This window comes from Trachurus trachurus, assembly GCF_905171665.1.
Source record: "Trachurus trachurus genome assembly, chromosome: 1".
Taxonomy (NCBI): Eukaryota; Metazoa; Chordata; class Actinopteri; order Carangiformes; family Carangidae; genus Trachurus; species Trachurus trachurus.
In genome coordinates, this window is record NC_139891.1 from 35,085,557 (window position 1) to 35,106,439 (window position 20,883).

Genomic DNA, 20,883 nt, shown 5'->3' on the forward strand with positions numbered 1-20,883 from the left:
ATTTTTCATTATTCTGAAGTTTCTCCTGATCTCTGTCACTTCCTGGTTAAATAAAGTTTATATTTCACAGCAGCTGCTTCTGCTCCCTAAGCTCAAACTGCTGAGTCGTTAAAACAGTTCTGTGTCTAAAATCAACGAGTTAACGAGCTTCAATAATCAATAGTCATCTCCATGTTTATTTGCTGAATCAGAATTCAATTAGTTTTTTCTCATCTCACACGATCAGAGTTATTGATCGTCTGAGCTGCAGACGGAGGCTAACTACTGCTAACGCTAATGTGTGTGATTTATGTTTCCCATTTTCTTGATAATTGAACTTTGGAGCGGTTGAGTCTCTATGGCAACGCTGAGAGTCTGAAAGGCTTAACTTTTTGCCTTAAAGGACGATTCCAGTCAAATCCAACCTGGAGCTCTAGTTTCTAATATTTCAGCTCTAACAGAATGAATGTGTAGATTTTCTTTTTACTGTCTCCTGCAGCAGTTCTGCCTGTCCCTGCATCGCCACGGCAACGTAGAATGTTTAGGCTGTTTACATCCCATAAACCAGACAACGTCAGATGTCTTCAAACAGACACCGAGGGGTTTGTTACCTTCTAGATAGAAAGACGACATGTTGGTAAACGGAGCTGGAACACAAAGTCTCACGAAGTGAAAGGTTAAGTTGATGGTTAAAGGGATAGTTCAACATTTTGTCAAATTGGCCCATTGCCATAATCCCTATAGTCTTAGCAGTAGGTTCGTTACCTTTCATTGTCGGTTGTTTTAGAGGTAAATGCAGAGACTGCTGCAACGTGCATCAGTGGTTTTGCATGAATTTCCCTCTAAAACAACTCTGTCTGGTAACGTTGTGTTATTATCTCATAGTGTGGTGAATGTGCAGGTCACAACTTGTCCACCAGAGCGTTGTGGAGTTGTTGGATTGTGTATTTGATGAATTTGATGAGGGAAACCAAGAAATCCCATGAGCCTCCGTAGCGTAGCTCTGAGCAGCTCACGGCTCTGCTCCGCCGTTCTAAAAATAGCTTGCACCGACAATTAAAGGTAACAAACCTACTGCTATGACTATAGGGACTATGGCAATGGGCCAATTTGCCAAAATGTTTAACTATCCCTTTAACTTTGAACTAGTTCATGTAGAAAGTGAACTTTCCCAACACTGCAAGCCTCTGTTTCCTATAAGTTTGTGATGATTTGACCGGGAGCGTGCCTATGTTCCCACAGCCCTATGTTCCCACAGCCCTATGTTCCCACGGCCCTATGTTCCCACAGTTCTAAGGTTTTCCTCAAAATTAGGCCCTATGTTCCCACTGGACTCTCTCTACCTATCTGGACTCTATCTATCTGGCCTGTCTAGCCTCTACCGGGTCTTTTTACTAAACTTAACCAACTCTTTTCTTCATTGCCTAAACCCAACCAATGGTGGGACCAAAGGGCTGTGGGAACATAGGGCCTAATTTTCAGTGACAACAAAAGTTAGAAATGTGGGAACATAGGGCTGTGGGAACATAGGGCTGTGGGAACATAGGGCTGTGGGAACATAGGAATGACCCCATTTGACCTCTCTGGGCCTCCGTATCTTTGTCCATTTTTTGACTGAAGCAGCTCAACGAGTTCCTGGAAGAACCAAAGCATCGATCCAGTTGGACCTGAGTCCTCTGGGCCACCGTACACAAGACCTTTTCAGAGGTTGTGTGAAACGCCTCACCACTGCTGTGATGATGATGGTTGGCTCTGACCTGCTGACCCCTCTGGTGTGGGACCACCCTGCTGCCGTGGTGGCGACCGCCTGTTTAGCTTGATGCTATAACTCCCACGGTCTGACTTTGATCCCGACTCTCTCTCCCTCTTCCCTTCATTCAGCCACAACTAATTCACTAAACCCTGGTTGGTTCCGCCAAAACGCAGCTAACGCAGTCGGTGTCAAACCCACTTACGTTCCAGCCCGGACGATGCTGCTGGCGCTCTGTGCGTAGCGCAGCGTAGCGACCGTGGCTTGGCGGCCCGGCGGTGGCCTCACCAGCGTGGCCGCGCTCCAGCTGCAGGAGCCTCGAGGCCACAGATGTTTACCCCAAAACCAGAGCCCAGCAGAACTGTTCCTGTCAGTGCTGCATCGTCCCCTCCCAAAACACCAACAGACCACCCAGACCGGACCGGATCAGACTGGACCGGATCGGAAGCAGCGACCGCTCGGATCGACGCTGCCACCGAACAAAGAGGCGCTTCAGCCGCTGAAGGTCGGATTGTGTCGCTCCTGAGTCAGACTGGTGGAGACAAACTGCAACACAAACACACAACACAGCAGCATGTGGTAGTCATTACACTGTCACAACACACACACGCACACAGACACACACGTGCTGGGAAGAGAATCCCTGGTATGTGTGATGACGGTCTCCGCTCTGGGCTCAGTGTTGGGACGATGTGGCTTCAGGAGTGAAACAAGCTGCTGTGTCACTTTGACTCTTTCACTATTTAAAGGGACAACGAGGAGTTTCTATTTGGTTATTAAAAAGTCTCACGTTAATGTGGATGAATCTACGTTACCACTTGTTAATGGCTCCATTTTCGATAAATATATCGTTCTGTCTCTATCGTTATTTTGTTATTATTAGTGGTGGTGGAAATGCTGGGCGAGCCGACCAGTTTTGTGGCGAGTCATGAGAATAACGCCGCCGAATCGCCGTTTATGGTCGGAACTACGATGGTATGTGATCGTCTTCCAACCTCTGACTTTAATTCTTGATGAATGAAAACATGAGTCTGTCTTGCGCCGGTCAAAGAATTTCACGGTGCGCGGAGGCTCATAAATGTAGTGTGAAAACACTTCGCTTTTCCAAAACTCCTCGTTGTCCCTTTAACTCTTAACGAGTCTGGAAAAACACCTGAACCAGGAAATGTCTGAATGTTTGTGGAACCTAGAGACAGTCAGAGAACTGTTGATGTGAACTCAGGTCGACCAGGATGACAACCATCAGGAAGAAGATGATGAACGGTCTCATCACATCTAAAGGCCTTTGAACACCAAGTCCCTTTTTTTCCGTCTAAAATTGCGGCATAAAGAGACTATGAGGAAAGCAAAGTGTTTTCACACCACATTTCCCATGAGCTTCCGCAAATTCTTGAAAATTCTTGTGTGTTGTGAATGTTTTCATTCATCAAGAATGAAAGTCGGAGGTTGGAAGACGATCAGATACCGTCGTAGTTCCGACCATAAACAATGCCAACTAGCGATCCGGCGGCGTTATTCCCATGACCCGCCGGGCAGCGTCCGGGAAACTGAAACTAGGAAATACTGGGCGAATTGACCACTAAATAATAATAACAAAATAACTATAAAGACAAAACGATTATTATCTAAATATTATTAGATAATATATTATCTAATATTTATCTAAATGGACCCGTTAACAAGTGGTAACGTAGATTCATCCACATTAATATGAGACTCTGTTAGAACCAAAAACAAACTCCTCATTGTCCCTTTAAAAATAAATTCAACCTCATGTTGTGTCGATCATGTTTTTACACTGACTCCAAAACGTTCGTCCATTATTAAAGTTTTCGGAACAGGTTCGATTACCTGTGTTTTACGCATCTATTAAAAGCCTTTCTGACCAATCACATGCTCATTAACAAGCAGGTCAAACTCCTCTTTCTCTTGGCTTCCTCTCAGGATTAGATGGACACATTGTTTTCATTCTCTCTTTGTTTTCAATAAGTGAGACACTGCGTGACAACTTTTGTCTCCTTTTGCAGATTTTGGAACAGAAAATAAAAACGTATAGTAATGAAAACGCATCAGACTCAGTCTTTAAGGCATCTGTGCGAAACAATTTTTGTCGGATGATGGATTTTTTTAAAAAAGCATACAAGAAAAACGGACCTGGTGTAAAAAGACCATTAGTACAGTGTCACTAAGATAAAATAAGATATCGGGGAATTGAGGTATACACTGGTATAAAGTATTCAGGTTAGCAGGCAGTGACCTCTCTGGGCCTCCGTACCTTTGCTCATTTCTGGATTAGCTGGGAGTTAGTGGGCGGAGTCAGGAGCCGTCAAGATGGTGGAGGAGTCGCGCTCTGTGTCGGCCATCTCTATAGTTTTTATGTTGGTGTTGTTTCTATTTTTGTCATTTACAGTTGACAGACAGATAAACGTTTTTTTTCTGCTGCAGCAAAGACACTCTGATTACATCACCACTGATGAGCCAATCAGGAGCCACGGTGGACGCCAACATCATCAACTCGCCCCCAATTCGAGTTTGGTGCCTTCATGGTCTCATGATGAGTTTTTAACTTCTCTCCATTGAATTAAAAGCTGAACTACAACTTTATTGACAACATGTCATGGTAACGACACAAACGCAGGAAGTGATGTCACGTCTGTGGAAGGTTGAGTCTTTTCTTTCTTCTCTTTCTCTTTTTGGAGTCTTTTTTTTTTTTTTTTGATTGTGAGAAATTGAGTCAAGATGTGGAGACGTTGGAGAAACACTGATGTTTCATTGACTGGTCTGTGAGCTCGGCCTCAGGGAGCTGACGTCAGCTCAGGCTGCTTCTCTGCTGCCGTTCCCACCGCTGACTCACACACACACACACACACACACACACACACACACACACTCACACACACACATACACACACACACACACACACACACCAACCACACCCCTCTCAGAGCAGTTTGTGCAAACACTGAGTTCTTGAGTTACATTGGCCCATAACAACCAGACTGGAGCTCAACTCTGAATCCATTCTCTCGGGGATCGAACCTGGGCCGCGCCGCTCCACATCTGTTCACGTTATTAGTGCCGTATAGCGTTGGTCACAGCCGGCGTCGAACCTCCAACCCCCCCACCCACCCACACACCCACCCTGACAGTCACTACGTTTACATGCACAGTTTAATCCAGCTATGCAAGGAAGAAAGGAAGGAAGGAAGGAAGGAAGGAAGGAAGGAAGGAAGGAAGGAAGGAAGGAAGGAAGGACGAAGGGAAAGAAAGAAGGGAGGAAGGAAAGAAAGAAGGACAAAGGGAAAGATGGGAGGAAAGAATGAAGGGAAAAAGGAAGGAAAGATAGAAGGAGGGAGGGAACAGATTGGGTCAATTGAGTCAAAAAGGAAGGAAGCAATAAGGACGAAGGAAAGGAAGGAAGGAAGGAAGGAAGGAAGGAAGGAAGGAAGGAAGGAAGGAAGGAAGGAAGGAAGGAAGGAAGGAAGGGAGGGAAAAAGGATTGTGGAAAGAAGGAAAGGAAAAGGGAAGTAAAGAAAGTTGGAGGGAGGCAACAGAAGGAAGAAAGGAGGTAAAGGAATTGGGAAAAGGGAAGGAAAGAAAGAAGGAGGTATATAGGGAACAGATCAGGTCAATTGGATCAAAAGAGGAAGAAGAAGTAAGGACGAAGGGAAGGAAGGAAAGACGGAAGGGAATAAGGATTGTGTAAAGAAGGAAGGGAGAAAAGAAGGAAAGAAGGAAGGATGGAGGAAGGAAACAGATTGTCTTAGCTGAACCAAGGCCTAGACCTGACTGGACCTGGACTCAGGTTTCCTAGATGGATCGGTGATGCGTTGTGGTGTCAGCTCTGCTCAGCCGGTGGCTTTGAAGCAGTGAGAAGCTCAAAGGTTCAGATTTCAAGACTGGAACCATTAAAAACACAAAGAATAAAACACAACAAGCGACACAGGCTGTGACACACACACACACACACACACACACGAACACACACTCTGACCACCAGAAGCTACGTGGTTGCCGGCGTTTTTCTGCCAGAAGCGAACACTAGACCATCAGTGTTGTTGAACGTTTCAGCTCATTAACCACAAATCACATGTATTTTACATTATTGATGATTTTATTAAGTCTTAAGTTCTTCCTGCTCTCTCTGAAGTCCACAGTTAAAAATCCACTTGCAGAGGAAGCTGGTCTGTTTATTCCCACCACCAGTAGTCGGTCGGTCCAGACGTCACATCTGGACCAGAACCAGGAACCAGGAGACGCTGATCCACCAGTGAAACCAAGCTTGTGTTGTCTGTCTGTCAAACACATCTGTAATTTGCGGTGTAATGAACGAGGTTCGGTTCAATAGGTTCAGTTGATTCATCCATTAAAATAAAGACGAAAACATAAATTATGGCGCTAATAATCAACCGACGCCGACCATAAAATAACAAACAATCTTAAAGTAAAAACCACAGAGAAAAACATCTGAAGTCAGTACAACAGCCAGAAGTCACTGAGCTGTAGCTGTTACAGTGATTCAGACACATAGATCTAATCTGTGTTGAGCTAAAGGTTAAAGGTTAACGTGTCTCCGCTCACTGTTTCGGTGCTGCATTCGATTGTGCTCTGCACTTGGAAAGGATTGGGTCGGTTCCGATTTCTGATGTAAATGTGTTTCATTGCGCCAGTTCGGAAACATGTTTGTTTGGTTGCTTTCCAACCATCAAAAACTACTGCTGGGGAAGAATATCATTGAGGGCCAGAACAAAGAGAAATGTCATGCGCTGAATATAAAAACTGCAGTTTTAAATGTCTATCGGCTAGGCTACTATAATATATTAAAAAACTGTGAAGCTATGTTATAACTTTGTAAATACCTAAAAACTTGTTTAGCTATTAAATAGCTAACGTTAGCATCGACTGGTAGGCTATTTACAAACATCTTTTTCAAAGTAGCTAATAGTTAGCTCTATAGTTAAGTATAACTAGGCTACTATGCTATAATATACTACGGTATGACTATGCAGCTTATAATAAGTTTGTAAATTAAATAATGTTAAACTAATGTTAGCTCTATAGCAACAGCAAAACTTACAAACATCAAGTAGCGCATTGTTATATTTCAGTATTTATCTCTGTACTATAACTATAACTTTATAACTTTGCAAATGTTGATGCTAACACTAGTTACGTAATAGCTAAAGTTACAAGTATCTCATAGTTAGCTCTATATTTCAGCATCTCATACTATAGGCTACTATATCATTATGTAACGGAGGTCCATAGCCACAGTCACGAGGTACCAGAAGTGACAGCGTGTGGTGGTTAGCGGTACTAAAGTTAAACTCACTCACCCATAAAAGACATGCTAATCCAGTTGCCAAGTGGTCATTGACCTCTTAGCGAAGCAGTTACCATCGTCACCCGCGGTGCGGGAGACCCGGGATTGAAATCCACTCAGGGCAGGTCACAGAACAACATAATTATGACTTTGTAAATAAATAGCTGTCGGTGCTAACTTAGCTTTGCAACAACAGCAAGACTGCTGTGACTTCCTGTTAATTGCAGTTTGTGGTGAATATGGTGTCACTGTCAGGAAACACAGTGAGCTAATGTTGGATTTCTTCACTTTTAATGAAACATGACGGAGCTCCAGCTGCGCGCAGCGGCCAACACAAGATCTGACTGGGCCTTGTTTTTGTTAAAAACACATTATCACTGTGCTGATGCGACTGTTTGTTCACTGTGACCGATGATCCGTCTGAAACATGTTTTGAATTATCCAGAGGAACCAGCAGCTGCTTTGATGGAAGAAAAATAAAAAAAACCCATGGGCATCTCAGAGCTGTGGCGGGATGCTAATGTGGAGCGAGTGTCGTTTGGCTGAAACATGCAAAAGAATACAGAATATTGAGACGTTGAAAAATGTGTCACCAAAGTATTTTCTGGTGAATGTTGAACATGTTGTTTAGTCAGAGAGATGGAGACAGTCGGCGTCTGAGAGGGGAAGTTGTGGCCTGGACCAAGACGAGACCATAATGGCAGAAAGGAAGAGGATGAGGGGGTTTCTCATGGAGAGGGGGGGGGGGATTGGCATCACCCAGTAAAACTCAGATTCAGCTGATCCCACGGCTCATCGTCCCTGATCCGGACTCTCCTCGGCCTCACGGCTGAAAATCCCCCGACCGCTGCTGTTTCTTCAAAGTGTCCCGTGTTGTTTTTGTGACGTTTTTGCAGGAAGGAAACAAAGTCGTGTGTTTTAAACCAGACGTAGAGAAGCTACAAACTGGAGCCTCCGTCACAGTCTCAGAGTGTGGAGGCACATCACTGGATAAAGACTCACTTTAAACCAGATCAAATATATTTAAAGGGATAGTTCAACATTTTGGCAAATTGGCCCTATAGTCATAGCAGTATAGGTTTGTTACCTTTAATTGTCGGTGCAAGCTATTTTTAGAACAGTGGAGCAGAGCCGTGAGCTGCTCAGAGCTACGCTACGGAGGCTCATGGGATTTCTTGGTTTCCCTCATCAAACTCATCAAATACACAATCCAACAACTCCACAACGCTCTGGTGGACAAGTTGTGACCTGCACATTCACCACGCTATGAGATAATAACAGAACGTTACCACACAGAGTTGTTTTAGAGGGAAATTCATGCAAAACCGCTGATGCACGCTGTATTAACCTCTAAAACGTTGTGTTATTATCTCATAGCGTGGTGAATGTGCAGGTCACAACTTGTCCACCAGAGCGTTTTGGAGTTGTTGGATTGTGTATTAGATGAGTTTGATGAGGGAAAGCAAGAAATCCCATAATGAGTCTCCGTAGCATAGCTCTGAGCAGCTCACGGCTCTGCTCCGCCGTTCTAAAAATAGCTTGCACCGACAATTAAAGGTAACGAACCTACTGCTATGACTATAGGGATTACGGCAATGGGCTAATTTGCCAAAATGTTGAACTATCCCTTTAAGTCCATTTTCTTTCTTCTCCTGAGACCTTTGTGATTTTTTAGCTGCAGCTCCAACAGGAAACTACGGTGGCCCTGAGAGATCATCAACCCACAGAAAAACATCTGCAAACAGACAAAAACCCAAACGTCTTCATCAACACAAGTGTTTGTGTTTGTCTGAATCACACTCGTCACTGGTGATATTTGCTGGATGATGATTTTATTTTTTTTATTTTTTTGATGACAGCTGTTCGTCTTCCAGATGTTTCCTGTTGCAGAGTCGGGGGAGAAGCAGCTGTGAACTACTTTTTATTGGACGTGGGAAAACGGAACCAAGACGACTTGGCAAACTCACCGATTAATAATTTTCCATGAGAGCAGTGCCCAATTCCAATTCTATTTTTCATCCCTACCCCTACCCCTAGCCCTTAACCCTTGACCCTTGAAACGGACGAATTTGGACACCCCTTCAACAATCACATAAGTCATCAGTCGTCTCTGGTGGCTTTCACATAGCAGACGTAACAAGCTTTTGCCACAAATCCTGTATTCAAAACCATGTTAACTTAATAAAATTAAATAAAATAAAATTTAATGAAGACTGATCAGTTCATTGTAAAACATTTATTTATTGATGTAAATGTGGTGTTTTATGTACGTATAGGCTACAGAGCCCCCAGGCAGCGCTGCTCCTGTGTCCAATACACACATGAAGCTTCACTTTTAATCCACACAAACTAATGCGACTGCCACAATTGTTACATTTCATCAATGAGACCAGCATTTATCTCCTAAAAAGAATGTAACTACCCGGCGGTAAACCTTTAAAAACCTGCGGGTAAGTTAATTAGCGATCGTCTTTTCTCCCGGGATGACGACGGAGGTTGGCCGGCTGTCGAGCTCTCTGGACGGGGAGAAAAACATCGGAGTAAACGTCTAAACAGCCGTCATTTGGATAAACCGACCGCACATTGGGGATCTAAACAGCTACTTTATCGCATGAAAAAATATTAAAACTTAACAAAATGATGTAATAACAGCGCTACAGTGAGAAATAAAACAGCTGCCGGTTACCGCGAGATACATTCTGGGAAACTTGTCATACCCCTCGGTTTGAAGTGTGCCCCTGAAAAATCTCTGTTTGAAGGGCCAGATAGCCCTACCACTTCCCCCTAACCCTCGTCTGAACAAGAATTGGGACACCACCACTTCACGTGAACGCGCAAAACGAAGGGTTAGGGCCAAGGGGGGGAACTGATCTCACAGTCTGGATCTGATGATGCCACTTCATACATGATGTTCATTATTGTTGCAACATCAAATAAATCAATCAATCAACAACAGCTGCTGGTAACAAACACAAATACTTTTATTTCTCAAGGTCCAAAAAGCACTAAAGTGAAACGTACGAGAAAAACATGTTTTTTACTTAATTCTTCCGTCAATAAACTAAATCAAACACAGTTTCACAGCCTCATCTCATCGTCCAATCAGCAACAGCCAACGTGTCACATGGCGGCTGAACATCCAAACACATGGAAACATGTTCGTCCTCACACTGTACAAAAAAATAACTAATATCACACTAATTATTTTACCTTCAGTAGCAAAAGCGACGCGTCTGCCACCATGTTGGTTCGTATAAAAAAAAAGCCCTGCAGCAGCAACATCCGTCTCTAAGCAACCACCCCTCCCCTCCCCGTTTCCGTTTCCATGTGAACAGTCCAGCCCTGACAAACACACCAACACAACAGACAACATATAAAGTATTTCATTAACTGAGGCACAAAAATGCCCAAATCCAAACGGCTAAAAATAAACTGTTGTTTCAGAAACACGTTAGTTTCCATCACCAGGTCGGACGCCGTCGACGAACTCCAGACTCCAAACTCATAAATAAAAAATAAAAAAAACGCAACAATATCTTAAGGCTCTGGACGATTAAGTTAATAAATCAAATATACACGATGATTAATTAAAAATTATTTACACGTCTGTACAGAAACATTCGAAATGGACGATTCTTCATAATGGCAACAAAAAACAAAAAAACAAAAAACAAAATAAATATTTCCAGAAACACAACTCGTTTCTGATTGAAGCTGATTTCATGAAACTGAAACCGTGCGTGAGGCGTTCAGGGGCGCCATCGTACGTTTGAGTTCTACTGTGTCCACACACTGCAAAAATTCAAAATCCTACCAAGAATATTTGTCTTATTTCTAGTCAAAATGTCATTTCTAGTCAAAATAAATCTAATTATACTTAAAATAAGACTCATCACATTAAAAAGTAGCTTGTTTTTATACACTTTTTACTTTTTTCAAGCAAATTTTCCACTTGAAATAAGTAGAAAAATCTGACAGTGGAGCAAGTTTTTCTTTCTTATTACAAGCATAAAAAACTTGCTCTCACTGGCAGATTTTTCTACTTACCGGTATTTCAATTGAAAATTAGTTTTAAACAAGTGAAAACTGTCTAAAAACAAGTTAATTTTTAGGTAATGAGTCTTATTTTAAGTGGAAAGAGATTAGTTTTGACTAAATTCGGACATTTTGACAAGAAATAAGACAAATATTCTTGGAAAGATTTTGAGTTTTTGCAGTGCAATCCCGGAGATCCAGCCAATCACGGCGCAGCGTCCAGCGTCCAGTGTCAGTCAAACATAAATTAAACAGCAAAACTGTCCCAAAAAAAAAAAAAAAAAACGCGGCGCGCCGGTGGCTACACGACGTACTCCATCCTGTTGACGGCGTGCGGCTGCAGCCGGTTGTCCTGCTTGTTGTTAGTCCAGCGGCGTTCCTCCCAGTCCACCAGCGAGTAGGCGGGTGGCGGCGCCCGGGGGAACCGCCGCGCCTTTTGCAGCCGCTTGTCCACCTCGTCCTCGTCCGATTGGCTCCCACCGCCGTCCGTAGACTTCCTCTGGATCTTGGCGTGGACGGCGTTCTTGTCCTCGTACAGGTGGTGGTGGTGCAGGAGGAGGTGGTGGTGCTGGGGGGTTTTGGCCGCCGTGTTCTTCTCGATGGGGTTCTTGATGTGGTTGAGCTGCTCGCGGGCGGCGGCGGCGACGCTGTTGTGGAGCGCGTTGTTGTCCTCGGCCGCCGGCGGCGCCAGCACCACAGAAGAAGGCGGCGGGGCTTGGTGGTGGCGGGCGCTGCTGCTGACCCCCGCGTGGGCGCTCGACTTCCTCCGCCTCCGCACGCACCACAGCAGCAGCATCGAGGCCACCGCCATCGCCCACACCACGATCACCACGGAAACCAGCAGGGGCACCAGGTGGTCTGGCGGGCGGAGAGAAGAAAGAGCGGAGGTCAGTGAACGCATCACACAAGTCAAATCAAATCAAATCAAATAGCCTTTATTGTCATTGCAACAGACAAGTGCAACGAAATTTGTGGTGCCACATCCATTCCAGGGCTAAAACAGACTAAAACAAGCTAAAAGTGCACTACAATGCATGCACGCTCTTATTTTGAAAAGCCAGTACAAGTGGGGTTTTGTCCAAGATCGTTGGAAAATATTCTTAAAACTCTTCGTCGAGATTTTTATTTGATCAACAGAAAATGGATTAACAATTGTTTTAAATTTTTAACCCTCATACCTGATATAAAAACATACCTTAATTTCTGAAAAGGGGCATTTTTGCCCCCTTTTAAACGACCTAAAAATGTCATATATTAATATTTTTTCCCCCTTTTTTTTTTTCCATAATTCTTTTTCCACTTCAGTTCTGATCATAAATACCAAGTTTTCAATTATTTTCAAAAATTCAGGTTGGCATCTAAAGGGTTAAATTTTAATTGAAAACATTGTTGTTATGATCATAACTGAAGTGGAAAAATAGATTTATGAAAAAAAAAAGTGGAAAAAATATTAATATATGACATTTTTGTCATATGCTAGTTTTTTTTTAAAGTCAGACATAGCAAAAAAAAAAAAAGAAAATCCCCAAAAATCTATGTTGTTGGTTATCATTGACATATCCCAGACCATAATTATCCCAGCTCAACAATTCCACTTTGCATTCCACATATTGAAAATACTGGCACCTAAAGTGTCAAAATTTGCACTCAAAAGGTTCAAATTGGCATCTACAGTAAAGGGTTAAATGTTTTTAAATAATTGAAAACGTGGTAGTTATGATCAGAACTGAAGTGGAAGAAAATATTTATGAAAAAAAAGTGGAAAAAAATATGAATATATGACATTTTTAGGTCGTTTTAGAAGGGGACAAAAATGTCCCTTTTTTCAGAAATTAAGGTTTGCATTTGATACACAATAGAAAATTGCATAGAATATGATGTGTGTTTGAAATTCGAAAAATAGTCATTGTGGAATTAGTGGAGAAAGATTTTTTTGTATTTTAGGAATTTGTGTGTTAGTGCAATACTTGTTATTCTTATTTATCTTTACTTTAATATTTGCAGGATGAACTTTTCGTGCTCATGGTTGTGTAGCGTTGCCGTTAGCGGCGGCGGCGGCTCACCATTAGCGCTGTGGCTCTGACGTCTCTGGATTCGAACCTCGGCGATTGCGGCGATGATGGAGCTGTTGAAGCTCCGCCTCCCGACCAGGTCCGTGATCCTGTCCGTCACCTCCTTGACGAACGTGGCTCCGCCCCTCTGCTCGTCCAGCACCTGAAACGTTCAGCAGGAGAACGGCATTATGGGTCGGATCGGACGGCGGTAAGTAACGTCGCACTTACAGTTTTTTTTTTGGAGGCAGGACTTACGATGGCGACGTGGATCTCGTTGGCGGTGCTGAGCGACGGCTCACAGGTGAGAGAGACGGAGGAGTGAGACGACAGGTTGGAGACGACGTGGAGGCTGCGGAGCTCCCGACACACCTGGTCCACGGTGACGCCCTGAAACACACGGGAAACAGAAAACACCTCAGCTACGGCGGGAAGTCAGGGGGCGGGGCCAGAGGCAGGAAGTCAGGGGTGTCACTACCCGATTTGTGGGCCTTTGACCGCTGTCTACGGCAACTCCACTTGGACAAAATTCATTAGGGCACTGCCCGATTTGCGTACAAGCGGAAGTCTGCTCAAAGTTCTGTAAATTTAAAATACTGTACTGTGAAAATGATTTTTTTTTTTTTTAAGTGACAGTCTGTTTAACTGACATGTTGTAGCCTACCGCGGACGTCCGTCACAAGACAGCCGTGTTGTGGTAGTTGTGATTGTTTGTGGTTGTCATGGTGATGAGGCCGGCGAGAAAAGACGAGAGTAAACACTAAAAGTCGCCTCTGTTCCTGTTTTCTGAGCATCAAGATCCATACCACCACAACCAACCCTCAATTTACATTACTAATTAAGTTTTTTCTTTTTTTTAAATAAAAAGATAAACCGTCTCTGGCGACGCACATAGGGCAGTGATCCTAATATAAGTCAATTCAACTAAGTTTGTCCAAGTGGTGTTGCCGTACGTAGCTGTCACAAATCGGGTAGGGATGCAAATCGGGTAGTGGCAGGGGCTACGGCAGGAAGTCATGGGGCGGGGCCAGAGGCAGGAAGTCAGGGGGCGGGGCCAGAGGCGGGAAACACACTGACCTTGGACATGACGTCCTTGTTGAAGGTGAAGGTGACGTTGGCGCAGCCGCTCTCGGGGCGACACCTCGGCGTGGGCGGGGCTCGGTGGGCGGGGCTCCAACACTCGCCCTGACCGCGACACGGCTTCACGAAGCAGCGCCGGTCCTGGACGGCCACGCAGGTCTGACCGGCCGGACACTCGTTAGCGTTGCCATGGAGACGGCAGGGTTTAGGCCCACACCAGAGCTGCAAGGTCACCAGAGGTCATGTTGAATGTGGCGTCCATCTTTACTTGTCATGCTCATTCTTTTTCTAAACCTGCTTTTACTTTTGTTTCTTACCAACACACAACAACAACACAACACTGTGGAACCTGTTGAATCTGAACATCTGGAACATGTGGAGTATATGTGGAACATATATGTGTGGAATATGTGACTCGTTTTATCAAAATGAATCGGATGTCGCAACGTTCTATTTTTAGATAATCAGCTGATAACGTGGAAAACCCATAGAAAATCAAAAAAAAATGTTTACCCTAATTTCAAAGTAATGACATTCAAAAACCATCTCCAAAAGTTTCACAGTCCAGATAATTGAGAAAAGGCACGTAAATGATGATTAAAGTTGACTTGCAACTTAAACCCTCTGAAAATGAGTGTTGCTTCGGTGCAAAACATGAAATATCTCCTGAACCGTTCATGATAGAGACGAGCTGTAAACTGCATCTGAATCGCGGGATTCTCCGCTTTCCAACGGTCATTGAATGGTGCCTCTATGACAAGAAGGGACGGATACAGAAACAGATGCTAAACCGAACGTAGCAACGATGCTAAACCGAACGTAGCAACGATGCTAAACCGAACATAGCATGAATGCTAAACCGAACGTAGCATCGACACAACGCTTGCACATGTTTTACAAAACATCAACAAAACATGACAACTTCTGAACCATTTATGATAGAGACAAGCTGTAAAAAGCATCTGAATTGTGAGATTCTCTGCTTTCCGAGGGTCATTGAATGCTGCCTCTATGACAACAAGGGACCGTATAGGGTGCGTGTAATCATGTGGTACAGGAACAGACGCCAGAGTCACTGGCAAAACTTTAAATGCAATTTCTCAGGGTTTTAGAACAGAATAAGAGAGTAGGAGATCGTAATTCAAATGGCCACATCTCGAAAACCATCAAATGTATGACTTTGACTAGGGTATCATTTTAAAGCTTATTTTCTAATCTTTCCATTGATACCAAAATCTCAACTTTGACATTTGGGTCACTCTGACTCATTTTGACAGATCAGGTCACTAATGTGTAATATTGTAGAACATGTGTGGAATATGTAGAACATATGTGGAGCATGTGCAGCAGCAGGCCTCTTGTCTCACCTTGGTGCAGCTGACCCTCCCGTTGTCACAGCTGCAGCGGTTGCAGTCGTCGTCCCACCTGCTGCCGTCCAGAGCCACCAGCCCCCCCACCACGCAGGGCCGCCCCGACACTGCAGCACACAACCACAACCAGAACCATAAGCACACTGACACTTACTTACTTGAGAACTTGAGAAGATTTTAAGGAGTCTTATTCTGAAAAACTTTTATTTTGGAGGGTTGTGGTCTCTGACCTTCTTGGCAGCGGGGGCCGGTTCTTCCTGGAGGACAGACGCAGCGATATCCGTTGATCTGGTCGAGGCAGGTGGAGCCGACGGAGCAGGGAGACGACTGGCACTCGTTAACGTCTGAGAGAGAGAAAGAGAGAAAGACTCTGTAAACGAGTGTTGCTCATTAATTATAGATCCAGTTAAAGGGATAGTTCACCCAAAATTAAAATTGCCCTCATTATCTACTCACCCCCATATCGACTTCTCTGAGTTACAGGGGGTCTCGGCGTAGCAGTGCATGTCCATATAACGGTTGCAAATGGATACCAACTGTCTACGTAACAAAAAGACACACCAAAAAACATCCAAATTTCTCCATGCTGCTCGTATGTAATGTCCCTCTTGTATTGAAGCCCCAACATGAGAAATTGTTCCAAAAAAAATGTAATAAGTCTATATTTCAAGCTATAGTCTATAGTCTATATTTCAAATCTTGCGTGATTTGGACGGACCAGGAAGAGGAGCTTCAATACAAGACGGACATTACATACGAGCAGCATGGAGGTATTTGGATGTTTTTTGGTGTGTCTTTTTGTTACGAAGACAGTTGGTATCCATTTGCAACCATTATATGGACATGCACTGCTACGCCGAGACCCCCTGTAACTCAGAGAAGCCACGGAGGACTCTGAAACTTCTCCCAGCCCTTAGTCCACATGAGGGGGAGGAGATAATGAGTGAAATTTGAATTTTGGGTGAACTATCCCTTTAAACAACTGTTTAACTGACACACGTGGAGAGGTCAGAGGTCAACACTTACTGATCCTGCAGTCTGGGCCGGCAAAACCCGGAGCGCATTCACACCGGTACCAGTTGTCTCCATCCACACAGGTCCCACTGTTGTAACTGCAGGACAGAGGTCAGAGGTCAGAGGTCAGAGGAGAGAGGAGAGAGAGGGGTTCAGTCTGAACTCTGAGCATCAACTTTAACAACTGGAAACTGAAAAAAAAAACACACAAAACTACTGAGTTTTCTCCACAGGAGGAAAAATTTGCCACCGTAGCTATAAATCAAGAGTCTGAACCGACAGAGCCCGAGTCCTCGCTCTGACCCCGGTCTTAATTATAGACGGAAAAACATTTGAGTTTGTCCTGATCGGTGTTTTTCAAAGATATGAGCAGTCTGTGAGTGCGGCTTGGACGGAGCCGCGGGAGCTGAGCAGATAAAAGTGAAACTGGCTCAGACTTTGTTGTTTTGTTCCTGTTTGCTTCCAGATTTGATCCGGTGAAAAAGGAGGAGGAGCCAAAAAAAAAAAAAGAGACTTTAATGTGACATGTGAAGGTTTATCACTGAGAATAATCGCTACTCCAGATGTTTCTACGTCATGTTTTGACCTGAAGTGACGGCCGACGTGCCGCTGAGGGGATTTCTGACACCTCCAGCGTCTAATTAAACGTTCAAAGCCAAATGTTGTGATGTTAGAAACTGTGGAGCCGAGCTAACAGGAGACTGGACAGTGTGCGTCGTCGTCTACACATCCAAATCACAGATGTCTAATTTATTTAAACTCACCAGGGATGAGGGCTGCAGTCGTTAGCATCTGGAAAACAAAGGAAACCTTGTGTTAGGCTGCGTTCAACGCGTCTCCGAAGTCAAACTGTCTGAGCGTTGCAACGGCTTCAACAACTGCTTCACTGAAGTCACAGTTTCAAAGGCTCTGATATTTGAAAACAAGGAAGAACCTGAGAAACCGATGCCAATATTAGCACATTTAGCATGTTGTGCTGCTGTTAGCCTCCTGTGCTACGTGGTGTTATGTGCACAGATTGAACAGATCGTAGGTCTCTGACTGTACTGAAGCCTGAGCGTTGTCAAAGCTTCTGCAAATTCATGAAATGCTAATGCTAAACGCTAAATACTAAACAGTGGCCTAGCCTATGTCATATATTAGCATTTTCTAAAACACTGAGAAAACACAAGCAGGACAGTCGTGACTATTAGCATGTTGACAAATAGTAAGCATTCTGACATGCTAAACATGAGCTAAAGTTAGTTTATTACAGTGACATAGTGTAAATTTGGACATGCTAACTCTTGGAGGTGTTAGCATGCTAAATGCTAGGTGTGAAAAGCATAATTTAAGCAGAAAAGAAGTGCTTGCAACCTCCTAAATGTTAGCATGCTAAAAGTGGAATTCCACCAGTAAAAAACTGTTTAGTTTAGCGTAGCATGCTAAAGTCAACCGTAAAAACTGTTGCAAAAACCAAGTTTAACATTAAATGATGAGGTACAGCAGCAGATCATGAGGTAATGCTACAGCTAATAACTTTTTTTGTGATTAACGTGATTTATGAGTCATTTGTCGATTTGCCTGATTATCATCAACCAAAGACGTAACGTTCACTGTCACCGAAGACGAAGGAAATCTGAAGCTTAAAATGTGTTTTAGAAAATGTATTATCATTTTATTTATTTTATTTTATTTTTATTTAAGGAGGACAATGCACATTAATGGACATAATAAAATGTAAAAGTGCCAGTGTTAGCCAACGGCTAGTTTCCGACTGTAGTCCTCCTGGCAAGGTGTTAAAAGCCATTAAAATCAATCATGTGTGTCGATCAACTCTTCATCAGTTCATGGATCTAATCTAATCTCTTGGACTCGACCTGTGGGGGCAGTGCGGTGGGGTGCGGTGCGGTGCGGCGCAGTGCGGTGCAGTGACTCACTGTGGCTGCAGGTGGCGCCCTCCCAGCCGTCCTTACAGACGCAGCTGAACGAGTCTCCGTCCACCACACACGTTCCTCCGTTCTCACAGGGACTCGGCAAACAGCTGCTGTTCTTCGCTGGAGAGACAAACACGACTGTCAGACACACAACAACTGACGTGGGGGAAACACACACACAAACACACAGACACACACACTCTGTTGTTGTCCTAAGACTGACCGATGCTGCAGGTGGCGCCCTCCCAGCCGGCGGCGCACACACACTTGAAGACGTCTCCTTGGTCGTAGCAGGTTCCTCCGTTGTTGCAGGTGGCCTCGTCACACTGACTCTCTCCTGGAGGGAACGTCAGGAGAAAATAAAATCAACCAGGTCCAACTCACAGGAGAGTTTAAGGTGAAAAACACTGTGTAACAACTAAACGTCTGATACAGAATAAGAAACTGTGGTTTTCATTTGAATATAAGCTCAATTAACAGAACATGCACGGTAAATACCTCCAACACTTAGCATGTTTACAGAAAAAACTGCATTAATCTCAGTTCTTTTAAAATGAACCGTTTTTCAGTTTTGCTTTTATTGCGACGTTTACTCATCTTACTGCAGAAAGCTGCTTTTTTAAAAGTATAATTTCTTTTATATCTCATCTTAATAGTTTAATATCAACACTATTAACAGTTTGTATTATAGCCGAAAAAAACTCAGCCTGATATCAACTGTAATGACATTAACAACAATTAACTATTTTTTGATTGTAAGGTTTTGATAAAAGTCAAATTTATCAAATTCAGGTTCAGGTTCAGTTTATTTCATGTCCCAAGGGGCAATTTGTGTTGCAGCTCATAGGATCACATAAAGATCCTATGAGCATAAAACATAAAACACAGAAACATATAGTGGCATGAACACGCATCAGTATAAATAACAATATAAATAGCATGTGCACTGACTGCGGTCATATAAGAAATATAAAATATAAGAAGTAACGTTATGGCACTGAATAAGAAAAACACACACATTAATTTAAACACGTCTAAATTTGGTTCGTATATGGGGTAGGAAGACACACACACACACGCACACACACAGACTCACTGGAGTGGCAGGTTTTTCCCTTCCAGTCGTCGTTACATTCACAGTAGAAATCAGCGACCAGGTCTCGACAGACGCCGCGGTTCTGACAGGGAGCCGAGCTGCAGTCGTCGATGTCTGCACCACAACACCACGACACAAACACAATATCAACAACACATCCAACATCTGCACTATGTTTAATGTCTTCATTTGAAAAATAGTCATACGTTTTTTGTTTTTCTTCTTTTGTACTATTGACCTATGTGTTTATGGACTTATTTTTCTATGATATTATTTTCTATTTTTCTTTTTTTTTGTCTCCTTAGTTGTTTGTAGTATATTGAATCACAGCAACAATAAAGGTAAAAATATTTACAGACAAAGCAAAGGGTTACAAACAAAGTACAAAAAGTCCTGAAAAAGCTTGAATATAGCTAACTTTAATTTAAGTTTGTGCCTTGTGAACAATGCAATCATAATGTTCTATATTCATATTGCACTTTATGTTAACACTCAGTGATGAAAATAAACTAGATTTTGTTGTTTGAGCTCATTTATGTGTCTATTCAGTCATAAACCAAAATCCATTTAAATTGAAAAATGTTGCTTCTCGTGTCAAATACTGATATGCGATTAATCAAGATTAATTAATTACAAAGGCTCTAATTAATTCGATTTTTTTTTTTTTTAACCCTCAGGTGACCCCTGGACATTTTTGTCCACCTGGCACTCTTTCCTACTATACCCCCCCACAGTCAAAGGAAAGGTCACAGGGGGCTGATTTTTGGCAAGGAGGTGTATTTTTGGGTCAACTCTGGATGTCCCGAATTTCAGAATGATAGTCCAGTTTTTGGGCTCGTAATGAAAAATAAACACGTTAAGGATCCTTCGTCGGACGGAAATGTCCACCTCCGCCTATGGGATTTTTAATGTATTTTTGAAAAAAAAATTTAACTAACAGGTATCACCATGTAACATTCCAATTGTATTACTCACATTTAGACAAAAAAATTTTGTATTACAAGTTTTCTGAAATTTTATGTTTAAATATGTAAATGAGGCAATATCTAATGAAATATGCACTGATTTGTTTACATTTACATTTACATTTCCAGAACTGAAATGGGTAAAGCTACGTATTTTCAAAATTCTTTTTTTTATTTTGTTGACATATTTGTGTCTAAAGTTTTCACTGAGGGAATTTTGGATATCTCTTTTTATCACTCTGTAAATGAGAAAATACTGTCAATACCGTAAAAAAAAATCATATTTCGCTATATGCGTATGAA

At 43.0% G+C, this 20,883-nt stretch overlaps 1 protein-coding gene across 1 annotated transcript in view; it reads right to left on the reverse strand.

Moving 5' to 3' along the window:
- Positions 1 to 11,389: 11,389 nt before the first annotated feature.
- LOC310989428 (protein jagged-1a-like) overlaps positions 11,390 to 20,883 on the reverse strand; it is a gene marked incomplete at its 3' end in the record, with an annotated part of 35,203 nt that continues 25,709 nt past the window's right edge. Inside the window, exons 16-26 of the mRNA XM_083976499.1 lie at positions 19,616 to 19,729; positions 18,743 to 18,856; positions 18,523 to 18,639; positions 17,368 to 17,395; positions 16,616 to 16,701; positions 15,820 to 15,933; positions 15,587 to 15,696; positions 14,217 to 14,441; positions 13,398 to 13,529; positions 13,152 to 13,302; positions 11,390 to 11,946 (exon numbers count right to left, since the gene is read on the reverse strand). Coding sequence (XP_083832625.1) covers positions 11,390 to 11,946; positions 13,152 to 13,302; positions 13,398 to 13,529; positions 14,217 to 14,441; positions 15,587 to 15,696; positions 15,820 to 15,933; positions 16,616 to 16,701; positions 17,368 to 17,395; positions 18,523 to 18,639; positions 18,743 to 18,856; positions 19,616 to 19,729 — 1,748 coding nt within the window. The remainder of the gene's footprint in view (positions 11,947 to 13,151; positions 13,303 to 13,397; positions 13,530 to 14,216; positions 14,442 to 15,586; positions 15,697 to 15,819; positions 15,934 to 16,615; positions 16,702 to 17,367; positions 17,396 to 18,522; positions 18,640 to 18,742; positions 18,857 to 19,615; positions 19,730 to 20,883) is intronic.